Below are 13,339 nucleotides of genomic sequence, written 5' to 3'. Positions count from 1 at the left end.
TCAAATAAATGTAGCAATCCTCATATGCCATCACTGGTTTTTCAAACTGGGAGAGACCTAGCCAGACCTCTTTGTCTGTAGAAATTAAAGTGTATGCAAACAGGAGATAAATTTGATGGTAATGCAAACTGACTGCATCTTCTTATCTGCAAGTGTGTCATAGTTAGACTGATTGTGCTGTATTGTAAATTGTGATTTATGACTTGGTAATGCACAAATGTGTGTGCCTTTACAGATCAATACATCGTCTTTCCTGGTAAGTTGGAACTGGATTTGAAACAAAAGTTTCTCAGAATACAAACATTTCCTGATGTTAAGTAGTGGTTTTGCTTCAGCCCTTTGGTTTGGATTCATATGGAAATGAGGTTTCATTGCAAATCCTGAATTCATACTGACGTAACATGATGGCAAGGAGATATTTGTTCGTAATTATAGGTTTAATCAGTGTTACCCCATGTGTGTTGAACAGTCTGGGTTTGAGCTCTACTATGTATATATGTATTTATAAATAGATACATAAACGTGTGTATGTCAGCTTTTCTGTACCAGATTTAATGAACTGTAGATTACTTCATTTGACCAGAAAAGGATTCCCTGAATGATAGTATTGGAGAAGATTTTATTCTGTAGCACTGGAATATTTATATGAATGGTAAAACTTTTCCTATTCCCTTTTTATTAAAGGAAAACCACTGCAGAAGAATAAAAATCCTTGGGGACTGTTACTACTGTGTATCAGGATTGACCCAGCCCAAAACAGATCATGCCCATTGCTGTGTGGAAATGGGACTGGATATGATTGACACCATCACGTAAGTACTGTGAACAGTGAACCCAGACAGGAGGGCTACAACAGCTTCTTTGTGGCATTCAGAAGTGTGTTCTCAGAAAAGCAGCAGTATCTGCCGTCACTGCCCACCTAGCAATTCACACTGGTGCGTTCAGGTCATAGGACACTGGTTTGGGGAAGGGCCATTCTAAACGTCAATTTTCCACTCCATTTAATCACTGTGAGAAAAAAAGTTCACAAGTGTGATTGTGTAAAGGTGCATACATGTACAGATAAGGGGACAGAAAGATACCAGGAAATGATGAAACACTCCTATTGCCATTTGCCACAAAGAAAGGAGTCCAATTTTCTTGTTTTACAGGGATTAAACACAGCTCAATTTGCATACCAGAATGTAAACTCAAAGCCAGTCCTGATGCGTGCATGTTGTAGATGCGTTTGTATTCTCAAAATGATAGCTTGCTGATTTCTCCTTTCTGTATGTCATGTTTAAACCCGTAATTTATTCTGCTTTTCAGAAGTGTAATGTGAAACTCACTTTGCTGATCAGTAGAATTTTTTTATGCTTGAGAGCTCTGCTCTGCATTGATCATTATTTTAGCAAGGCAGAAAATGTGAATGTGAGAGAACTGTGAATGAGCTTTCAGAGGGAGCTGAAGATCAATTTCATTACATAGGAAGGAAAGGATAAAGATGGGAAATACTTTCAATACTCTTGCTCTGTGTATGTGCACATGTGTGTTTTATAGGAAGGCCATAGGAGGAAATGCACATCTCTTAGTTCTGTATATAACTAAATGCTGCTCAGCACAGTGCTGTTACGTTTGGGATGAGCTTGCAAAGAGGTGTGTCACAGCAGGGGGCCTAGCCTGTTCTATATTTGAAAGTGTTTGGCCACTGTTTCCTGTAGGCAGTTGTGCTTTCTCTCTCTTGTCATCTGGACTGCTGGGAATGTGGAGCTGAGTCAAGGTTCTGCATCCCTTCACTTAATCCCTAAGTTTTTGCATTATGGGCAGAGAAGACCTACATTGTCTGTGAAGGTGAATAGGCCATAGTGTAATCTCAATGTCAAAATGGACAGTACACTATTAAATAAAGAAAAGTAGTATAGAATAAGCAAACATAAGGTTTATAAATTCAAATTACGCATTTTTGATTTGGAGCATTTCACCTTCTTCTTTCTAATAAAGCTTTTGCCACTTCATTTATTTCATCTTCAATTACCTAAGGTAAGTGAAGGCTGATTCTTATTACTAGCTCAATCCATGTATTTTTATTATTATGTTCATTAATAAAACCTCTCAAGAGTGTGAAAGGTTAGGTAAATGAACCCATAGTCTCCCTCTCACTCGGTGCAGGTTCATCATCTTTGTAAGCATTGTAAAACTGACAAAAGACTTTGTAATCTATGATACTATAAAATCCTAAAAGAATATCCAAACTCTGCAAATCATGTATATGTGCATTCTTCCAGCAGCGTATGGATACTCCATTTTTATGGAAGCCTTGGCTTTTATGAGCATAGTTAGATATACAGGCCCTGTATGCTTTTCCCAAAGCCTTTTTTCTTTTTCTCATCCCTGAAAAGCAGTAGCTGATGCTCTCATCCTCTTTTAAACCTAGCATTAATCTTTAATTCATTAGTTGTGCTGTGTTTCATGTATACAAATAAGGTAGTGGTATAAATGTCTCAACTTCCCTCTTTTGAATGTTTCGGTTTTACTGATATTAGAAATGAAATGTGTTCCCTTTTTATGTTATCATTCCTTGGTTGCTGTCATGATAACATAAACTTGAAAAGGGAAGGAATGAATTGGGACTGTTCAGCCTGGAGAAGAGAAGGTTCACAAGGAATTTCATCAATGCATGCAAATACCTGATGGGGGGTGGTGTAAAGAAGACAAAGCCAAACTTTTCTCGGCGGTATCCAGTGTCAGGGCAAGAAGAGATGGGCACAAACTGAAATACAAGAAATTCCATTTAAATGTAAGAAAGAACTTTTTCTACTGTGGGGGTGGTCAGATACTGGAGAGGTTGCAATGGAAGGTTGTGGTGCTAGCATCCTTGGAGAGATTTAAAACCAAGCTGGACGCAGTCCTGGGCAAGCTTCTATAGTTGCCTGGGCCCTGAACAGGGCTGTTGGTCTAGATGGTTTCCAGAGGTCCCTTGCAGCAGCTCTGTGATTCCAAGTGCATGGGCTGTAGTGTCTAATATAAGCCATGTTTAGCCAGAGGTTATGGTAGAAGATAACCAATAATTACAGGATATTTTTTGAAGAATTCATACAAGTCTTCATTGTAGTCAGTGGTCAGAGCACAGTGACAGGGCAAGATGGAGAAGAGACAAGGCTAAAACAAAGTGCCAGATTTATTTAGGGTTCTTAAATGGCTAAAGACCTTTTCTGCATCCTTTGTACATAAGCACAATTGATTAATCCCCCTTTTTTTCCAATGAGGAATCAGTTTTGTGAGTAAGGACTGTAAGATCCAGTCAACACGTTTCTTCTTAGTTGTAAGAATGTGCTTGTTCTGCTTACATTAGAGAGGAGGATGGTGCATTCCACGTACCATTGCCCTTGATGGCAGTACTATTTTTTTCTCTTACTGCAAGTGGAGCATCATCTGTTCAGATACTGTTGGATTCTGGGTTAGGTTCTTTTGTTGTCAGAAGCATGTGGCTAAGCCAACTGTATTGAGTGCTTCAAATCAGGAAAACCAGAATGCTGGAGATCAGGAAAAACTAGAACGCTGGAGATCAGGAAAAAATTCTTCACTCCTTCACAGAGACCAAAGTTGGAATATGCGTTCTGCAGATTAACTGCTTTGTAATACACTGAGCAAATGAAAAGGAGAAGTGAAGAGCTTATGATGGTAAAGTTGGAATGCACCATTTGAATGGGTTGCCCAGGGAGGTTGTGAGTGCTCCATCCCCGGCAGGGTTCAAGGCCAGGTTGGATGAAGCCTTGGGGGGGATGGTTTAGTGTGAGGTGTCCCTGCCCATGGCAGGGGGGTTGGAACTAGATGATCTTGAGGTCCTTTCCAACCCTAACTATTCTATGTTTCTGTGATTTTCTATTGGTATATTTATTAGGTGGTATTTAGCAGTCCCATGAGATGCAGAGTCACTTTGATTTTTAAACTTTGCCGTTTCATCCAGAGTTGGAAGCCAGCTGGTAGCCTTCTGAAAGCCTGTTCACTTCGCTGCAGAGAAACAGGTCTTGGCACTGTAAATTTATGCTTGGAATTTATCATCCCTCGTGACAGGTTTGTCATGTTACCTGGGGTAAATAAATAAATACAATCATCTGAGTTGTGATTCAGCTGATGGATCTGTCAGAAGTGCCTGTCCCAGAGGTATGCATCACCAACATGTTCTTCTTCAAGGAAATCAAGGAAAAGAAACTTCTAGTGGCTGGTTGATGGATGTGTGATTGGACCAAGTTGAACTTTGTAATGAGCTCTTATAAACTGATGCTTTCTGTTCTCTTTTTATTCTGTGTAACTGTTATTTAAGTACCCTAGAATACGGTGCTGCACATGAGTATCATTTGAGAATGCTGCCTCACTGCCTTTAGATTGAGATTTTCAGGGTGATTTTCAAAGAACATTACAAAATACTTAAAATTTTCACAATTGCATCTGCTTGCTACAAAGTATGTTTTTCAAGGGCACAGTTAAAGTCAGGCCAGAATCATGGAAGGATACAGCAAAACAGCAACACTAATGGTGCTACATCCTGTTTCCAAAGAGTTTCTACTGTCAGTGAGATTATTTCAGTGCCTCCATACAGGCCAGGTGTTTGCTCTGCTTCAGGGTTACTTAAACCATTGTGGCAGTATTTAAGTGAGAGTTAAGTGTAGGATACCACTGGTGTTGCTTTCATCGGGTGAGATTTTACTGTCATTTTTTTGTTAGTAATATAAGTAAAATGGCCATGTTCATTAGTACCTCTAATGTGCCAGATGTTGCTCTAATGTACCAAATGTTCTCGTCAGCTTTGTTTTGAGCAGTGCATTAGGCCAAGTACTCTCTTCACCTTACTTAAATGGCTTGCCACATTTGAAGGTTTCACTCTACTTACTACAGTATCTTACCTTCTAAATATATTTGTTAGCAAATTGCAGCGTAGAACAGTTTTGCCCAGCTACCCAAGCTCTTATCTCTCTCCTCAATAAACTGGCTAACTGTTCTAAGTTAGCATTACAGGGGCAATTTTATATGTTCTTAATAGTTTATCTTTCTGTACAAAGTACTTTATCGGCTGACATAAGTTATATTAAAAAGTACTTTGGCTCAATTCAGTAATGTAACATCTTAGGAGATTAAATGTGATGAAATGAGAGAATTACTTAAACACACTCAATAGCACCATAGGGTGAAAAGTAAACTGTAATGTTTCTAATTGGAAATGAGGAGGGAATCTGCTCTGCTTCTCTGGTTTGAATGTTCCTACTGCATATGGCCTTTGAAGAGGTCTGAGGGCAAGTGTCCGGTAACCTTTGCTTCTCAAAATCCAGGTACTCTAGTGGGGTCTGTCAGGTTTTCTCTATGTCACATAGGTGAGTTTATCCCATATGGATGACTCCACTAGTCATCAAGTATGTCCTTACAGATGGAATTTGGGCTTATTTTGCACCTGCATATTGTGATGCTGTTTGGTTGCATGGGATGTTGAGGAGTTTGATGCTTGAACTTGGGTTTGGTTCCTATGGGAACCTTGCTATGGGTTTGGTCCCTGGCTAATGAAAGGCACTGGGGAGGGGGGAGGAACTGCAGCAGCCGGTTTGTGAACTCCCAAGTGTAATGTCAAGGTTTCCTGTGTCATCTTTTGTCTGAGGAAGAGAAAAGGAGCACTGACTTCTGGGATGTCAACACTGTGCATAAGCCTTTCTGTGCTGTTGCAGAAAATATGACAGAAAAATGGGGTATAGCCAGATTCCCTATGGGGACAAAAGAGACCTCCATGTTACTCACATTAGTGATGGCTGACATGGTATATACTTTGGCACATCACGGCTGCACATTTCCTCACTTAACTTGAGCCTGGGTACCTTTTGCTCCTTGCCCCATATCTTGGCCTACGCTGTCCTTTATGTTAATGGTATTTAAACAAATACAACTATACAAGAGGCAAATACAGTGACTACTACTGAAATGGTTGCAAAGTCCTTTGCCAAATCAAGTGGAGATGAACAATACTTAAAAAAAAATATATTAGTCAATGAGGATCAGGGAAAATTAGAGCCAGAGCCTCTGTTTAAGGTCTTTTCCTATTAAATATAGTGGGAAATTTAAATTGAAAAGCCTAATGAAAATAAAGTCTTACACTGATCATTCAGTTTCACTTATTCACTGATATTATCGGCTGCAACCTTGCTGTGGAATGCCAGGTTGTCTGTACCAGAAAGAGCTGCAATGATTTATTCAGTGTTATCTCTGCATGTAATATGTAAGGCTATTAGCCTCAAGGCTCCCTTTCAGTGTTCAAAAGTCAGTGCAGGGTGTGAGTTATAGCATGTTCTGCATTCGTTCAGAAATGGAAAAGCATTCCTTACTGTGACACTAAAATTAAAAATGCTTTTAGGAATGATTTACCAATGATTTCATCTTTTCCCAGCTACACAGTCTCTGAAGGTTAGATTTTATTTACAGGTGCAAGTCCATAGTTACAGGTAGTTTATGTGCCACTCTTGCAGGAGCTTGAAAAGAGTGCTTATAGTCACTCTCCATCTGCTGTTCTTGCACTGAGTTGTTGGCTTCATCATTTTCTTTGGCCTGTACTCCTGTGACAGGGAGATTGAACTGATTAGAAAACAGTAGAGTGGAGTCATTGCATATCCATTTGCCTTCTCAACTAGTACCTCTTCATACCTCTTTTCCCACAGAATCTCTAAAAGCATTTAAGTCCGTGCCCTTTCAGTCTCACAGTAGGAAATGATGCTTAGCTGAGCATACCATAAAGGTAAAGGCACAGCACAACTCTGTGTGGTTAGTAGTAGTGATTAGTTGCAATGGTTTTATAGCAGTAGCATAGGGTGAAAATATCAGTTGAAAAAATACCATGAAATACTAAAGAAGTGTCATCCAAGAAGAATGACAGTCTGAGACACTGGGAATAAAAGATGTTAATTGTTAACCAGGTAAATTTTTGTTCAAGTGGAATTTTAACTAAATGGTGAGTGTAGAGAACATCACAAATCTAAACTGTTTAATAGAAATAAGACAATAACCTTTTAAAAATCATCTTTAACCCCCTGTGCTGCACAGAGAGACAATGCTGGGGTCCCTACATATTCTTTTTATTACAAGTGCAATGTTTTAGACAGTTACTTTGAGATCAAGACACTGCAAATGAAAGGAGTAAGGGGGAAAAAAAGCATTATTTTTATATTACAGATGGAAAAAACAGTAGAGGGTAAAACTACTTTGAGTCACAATGAACTGTGGTAAAAGAGGAGAGAAATTAAACGCAAGTCTTGAGTAACTCAAGTTTATATATTGCTCACAAGACCAACCTTTGCCTTAGTGTTCTAATAGTAAACTCCTCCATGAAAATTCAGTTAGCCCATACAGTATCAAGCATGATGTTAGTCTGACTGATGGGGGTGGGATGGTGAAAAAGAATTAGAGGGAAAATCCCCCAACCAGTAAACCCAAAGCTAGGATACGGAGTAACATTAACAAAGATTTTTGGTAATAAAAAAGAAGGCAGGTAAGCCATTTTAATACTGAGTTGAAAGCAGTCTGGAGTAAAGCTAGAATTCAAACATATTTGCTTACTGACATGTCAGGTGAAAATTCAGTCTAGTAAGATTGTTTCAGAAATCTTATTTTGATTCCAGCAATCACATTGTGGTCACTTGTCATCCTGCTGCACTAAATATGCATTGGGAAAAGGGAACCTTTATGACAAAGTAAAGTAAGTATATGTGAGATGCAAGAAAATCTCAGATACAGGGAAGTGCAGGAGTTAAGCTGGCTGTTGCTCAAGTATTGGAGTTTCAGCCAGAAAGTTCTTCATCTCCCAGTAAGATATCGAAGTTTCTATAGGACTGTGATAGCAAAAATAGCAAATAAAACCTAAAAAGCTAGGGAAGTTCTGTGACAAAGCTATTTACTGCACTTGCTTCCCCCCCCTCCTTTTTTTTCCTTTTCTTAATTTTATTAAATGCAAGGAAACCTGGAAAATAGTATTTTAATGCATAAGGTCAAGGAATCCAGATATACTGAGATTTAGGTTCAACAGTAATGAAAATATGACCAAGAAAATTATTTATTTGGAATTACACCTGGGAAACTAGTGAAGGAAAAGAACGGTGCCTGAATATACCAGTTTTCAAAGATCCTGTCTTTTTAAAAGTGTGTGTATATACATATATATATATAATATATATCTGCATGTCAGAAAAGATTCATATTTTAACTTTGAGGAAGAGAGAGAGAAAGAAAATCAAGAGCAGTGTCGTTGCCTAAAGACTAACTTTATGATGCTTTCTGTTCAGATCTGTTGCAGAAGCCACAGAAGTTGATCTCAACATGAGAGTTGGATTGCATACAGGCAGGGTGCTCTGTGGGGTCCTGGGTCTCCGAAAATGGCAATATGATGTCTGGTCAAATGATGTGACTTTAGCCAATGTAATGGAAGCTGGAGGATTGCCTGGGTAAGTCTGTAAAAAAAACATAGAATATGAAACAGAAACCTGTATGAGTGAAGAATTTAGTTCCTTCTTTGAGGCACATGCTACCCGTAAGGGTAGTGTTCAATAAGAGCAATTAATATATTATGTGATTTATCCGATGAAATTCTCAAAATGATCTTGATATTTACATTCGTAATAGAAGCAAAACATTTCCAAGCAAAATCCTCATTAGAAGCTGCCAAATATAAAGAGTAGGGATGAGGCAATGCTAGGAATGCAGGAGTGCTAGACTTTCATCATTACATGTATAAAAGTAAAGACCTCTAGTTATTCCAGGAAATATTTTTCTTTGCACCTCTACACATGTGGAGGTGTGAGCTTTACTCCTTTTGCATGGTAATGTTTCCAACAGTAGTAGCATGCTACAGAAAAAATACCTGTTTACGCACTTGGATACTGATGGTGTGTGTGCAAGTGATACAGGAGCACATAAACCTGCAGCCAACCCATGGGGCATGTCCTGGCATTTAAATGCTCCTTGGACAGCCTTGGACTCAACTTAAATGCACGCAGAGCACTTTCCCAAAGGTGCATTGGTGTGCTTCTATGTGCAACTCCCATTTGGACTGAGACCTACCGTCCTCTCTTGGATTTTTACAAGATCATGGTTTGCTGAACAAGGGGACAATGAGCCCTCTTAATTTTTGTGGTTGAGTGAATTTCTCTCTGTTAGATACATCTGCCTCGGACGATTTTGTCACTGTGTTTGGCATGTTCCTTACCTTAAGGCTTTCCAGCAAGCAAAAATCTGAACACGTTTAATGGAGGAAAGCAGTAATAGCTTTTCAGGTATCTTCTGTGAGGACATTGCAAATGTAAGGAGCCTTTTGGGAGAAAATGTAAGGACAGTTTTCAGCATAATAAAACTCACCGATAGTGTCAAAGATGGCTGTGCTGCCAAAACAAAGCGAATTAAAAAGCTGCCTACAAAGCAGTAAGTAAATGAAAAAGTCAAAGCCATGAAGGAGAATAGAAAAAGGAGTTTCTGCTTAATGCACAGGAGGGATTCAGAGTGTGTAATCACAAGTTTCAAAGAGCAGGATGTTTTTCCAAGCAGGCAGTGAGGTAAGCATGGAGGAGAGCCACACAACTTGGAAGATGATATGCAGACTTCCACTTGCTACAAATCAACAAATCTGCAAGCATTTGGACAGTCAAGAGTTGTCTTTCTGTTCACAGCTCAAGTTTGGAAACTGCATGTAATGGAAATATTTCAATGTTCTATTTGGCTGAAAAGACAAAACAAAACTTTTTTTTTTTTTTACATCAAAATGGGATTTTGCACGTAATTTGATGTCTTTATGATCTTCTCAACTAGTTCTTTACTGTAAGGGTGGTGAGACACTGGAATGGGTTGCCCAGGGAAGTTGTGAATGCTCCATCCCTGGCAGTGTTCAAGTCCAGGTTGGACAGAGCCTTGGGTGAGATGGTTTAGTGTGAGGTGTCCCTGCCCATGGCAAGGAGTTGGAACTGGATGATCTTACAGTCCTTTCCAACCCTAACTATTCTATGATTCTATGATTCTGCTTAGGACTGTATTTCAGTAGCAACTTGATCATAATGTATCTTTGCTTTAAACAACAATGTCCTCTTTTTCTGTCCAGGAAAGTTCACATTACAAAGACCACCTTAGAGTGCCTAAATGGGGACTATGAGGTTGAACCAGGATATGGTCATGAAAGGAATAGTTTCTTGAAGAAGCATAATATCGAAACATATTTTATTGTGCCATCCCATCGTAGGAAGGTAAGCTCCACACATTCCAGCTTATTCTGTGGTGTCTTCATAATTTAACTACTGTGCTGTGTTATTCTGAAAGCAGAGGCAATACTGGTATTTCTGATTTCTAAAAGCTCTTCAGATGCTGTAATCATTCTATCAGAAAGCACATAATGTTACTCAGAAACGTCAATTCACTCTTCCCTTCCTTCTCCCTTCAAAAGGCTGTTTCAGAATAGTAATGCTCACAGCTTGGTCGGTTTTCTTTCTATTTTTCTTTACTCTTTTGTTGCCATATTTCCATTTTACTTAAGCTCTCTTAACACTTTTTACATCACTTGCAATACTGGTGGCTCCTTTACTGAACCTGGAGGATTCCTGATGAATAGACACAGAAAAGGTAGTATTTACAGATATGGCATGCCCACAGCAGAAAAGCTAGTGAAATGAATTCAACAGTGATTGAACTAACATCCCCTAGAAGTCTGGATATGCTGCTGTGTGGCCAACCTGTACAACACAAGCCCTTTTATCCAGGTCAGAGGAAGAGCCTGCTGCCAACCATCCTGCTTTTGAATGTAAATACCACCGTTCCATAGATCAGGTATTTATGATGAAGCTGAGTAAATTTTCTGGGATCATTGCAACAAATAATGTGTCCTCTGTCCAGAACATGCATGTTCTTTTCTCCTGCCACACTGAGCTGCTTGTGACAGTTTCAATGTTGTCCTTGCTTGCTCTGTCACCTCAGGCTGCCACGGTGATTTTGGTCATCCCTTTCTTATCTGAGCTGCCTTTTCCTCCAACTTTTCTCAAGCTTCCCTCTCCCTTCAGCTTCTTCCTTTTGTCAGACCCCTGGAGATGTACTGGGCATAAGTCACCAGTACCGTTGAGGGACAATAATGTTTTCTGCTCTTTTCTTCTTTTTGGTGGAGAACAGAAAATGGAAAGTGTGGAAGGAATAAGGTAAGAGAAGATTTTAGTTCATTTGAGCAGGAACTTAATTTCTTAGATGTTACTCAGGATTTAGCCACCCTGGTGGAGATGGAGATCAATGTGACTCCTTGTTCTAACCATATATGAATATGAAGAAGAGAGGCACAGCAGTGCGATGGTAATATCTAGAATCTCAGCATGCAGTGAAGGTGGTGACAGGGGTTTTCCAACAAGTTCATTTATGGTCACACCTTTCTTCCTCAACCAGTTACTGAGGTTAGGGCAGCCTTTTGTTCTACTAAAAAAATGTTGTGACCTCAGTAGGAGTCTTGAAAGTCCATAATCATCAGGTAAACACATTCAGTTTGTTCTGACCTTTTCCATGTCAAACGAGGTTTGTCTTAGAAGTTACCTGCCATGACATGATTACATGCCAAGAGGAGCTTTATTGCTCTTTATCTCAGACAGCTTGGGATACAGACTTTTGCATCCTTATCCTCTGAGACTCTGCCCAAACAAGTTTCATTCAAGGATTTGGTCTTTAGAGGGAAATTGTAATATTCAGTTCTGAAAGTATGAAACCAATACGGACCATGTTATAAAGTGATGTGAAAGATCCATACTTGGGGGTGTTAGCCAATGGCCATTTGACCAAAATGTAACCAGGAAAAAAATGGGTCATCTTGAATTCCATGCCTGCAGTCAGTTTCTTGGTCTGAATTTGCTGACTTCGGGCGTTTTTATGGAAATGTTGGAAGTTTGGTCACCGGGGAATTTGATTCTGGGAGTGAAAGATCCTGTTCATTTACCCCAGAAAGGCTGCTGCAAGGGTGGGGTTTTTTTATACACCTCCTCTAAAGCATCTTATTATTAGAGAGATGGGGTGTTCTCATTCACTGTGAAAATCCTGCAATCCCATCTGTAGCAGTTCTTCTGCTGGTGTAGATGTTTAAATTTGTTTTTAGAGAGTGTGAAAGAAAACAGGTGGGAAGACAGTGGGCTGGATCTGCTTTGGCAGCCAGGGAGACATTTCTGGTGGCTCTCTTAAAACCAGAATCAGTTTGTAGATTAACTAATCCCAATAACGAAGAAAACAGAAGGGTGAGATGAATTAAGGTAGGTGTGTTGCTTAATGCTGCCAGGTATGTTTGGTTTGGTTTCCTGTTGTTTTCACTCCTAGAGCATTATGTATAATTTCATTTCCCATGTTATTATGCATCAGGTTTCATTTCATATTGAGAAGAGAAATATTTTAATTTTAAGAAATTGTTGATAAATTGGTGCACAGAGACAAGGAGAGAGAAAAGGGGATAAATATGGTGATTAGATAAAGAAACTGTGTTCTGTCAACTCAGCTGCATTTACCAGTGATTGAGGAGCAGAACCTTAACATTCCCATCTCAAAGTAAACCAGGTCAATGCATGTTTAATGTGCAAGGATGGGAGCCTACTACTGCGTGAGCACACATTTCTTTGTCTTTGCAAGATTGCTGAGAAACTGCAGGTGAGAAATGACTGATGAGTTTGTCATCAGCTACATAAACCGAATGCCACCTCACCCAAGTGGTGCCACTGATGGGCTTGTGGAAGTGGCAGATGCTGCAGTACAGCTTGGCTAACTTTAGCTCTCCGACATGCATGAATGGTGTGTCAGCCAAACTGGCACAGAGAAACTCTTCTGAATTGTACTGGTCTTGACTAGCTTCTCCTCTGGGCTCACAGGTCAATCAGCATGTCAGTTCGCTGTTTCTTGCAGTACACAACACATCTCCTGTCTTCATGTACTTGCATACCGATCACTGGACCATGAGCTACATAATACTGTATTTACCTTCAGAATAAATGCCTGCTGTCCCCACCTACTCTGATCCAGTCGTTAACTCTTCAGAGGCATTGAAACAGAAAGCTGCCCATGAAGCACAGACAAGATAGAGTTTCTCTAGGTGAATTCAAGTATCTGCTGGTTTAATGTTGTATTTCTTCCTCCAGAGCCCCAATAGCTGAAATGCAGACACATTTTTTATTCTTTATGCATCATCTGACACTAATATGAACTGACTTTATCAGGTATGATGCCAAGAGGAATGAAAGTCAATTCTATGAGCAACAGATGTCCATGAATCTGTTGAATTTGGAAGGTAAATAGGCCCACTTAGGGCTTTTATGTTTTTTATTTATTTATTTAGGAGACACAT

At 39.5% G+C, this 13,339-nt stretch overlaps 1 protein-coding gene across 1 annotated transcript in view; it reads left to right on the top strand.

Annotated features, from left to right (window-relative positions):
- Positions 1–13,339, top strand: part of ADCY1 (adenylate cyclase 1) — a 138,292-nt gene that overhangs the window by 81,244 nt on the left and 43,709 nt on the right. Inside the window, exons 5-7 of the mRNA XM_065666267.1 lie at positions 685–812; positions 8,292–8,450; positions 10,094–10,235. Of these exons, the coding sequence (XP_065522339.1) occupies positions 685–812; positions 8,292–8,450; positions 10,094–10,235 (429 nt within the window). The remainder of the gene's footprint in view (positions 1–684; positions 813–8,291; positions 8,451–10,093; positions 10,236–13,339) is intronic.

This window comes from Lathamus discolor, chromosome 2 (assembly GCF_037157495.1).
Source record: "Lathamus discolor isolate bLatDis1 chromosome 2, bLatDis1.hap1, whole genome shotgun sequence".
NCBI lineage: Eukaryota > Metazoa > Chordata > Aves > Psittaciformes > Psittacidae > Lathamus > Lathamus discolor.
Note: the sequence above shows the minus strand (reverse complement) of the source record. Positions and strands in the feature narration are given on the sequence as shown.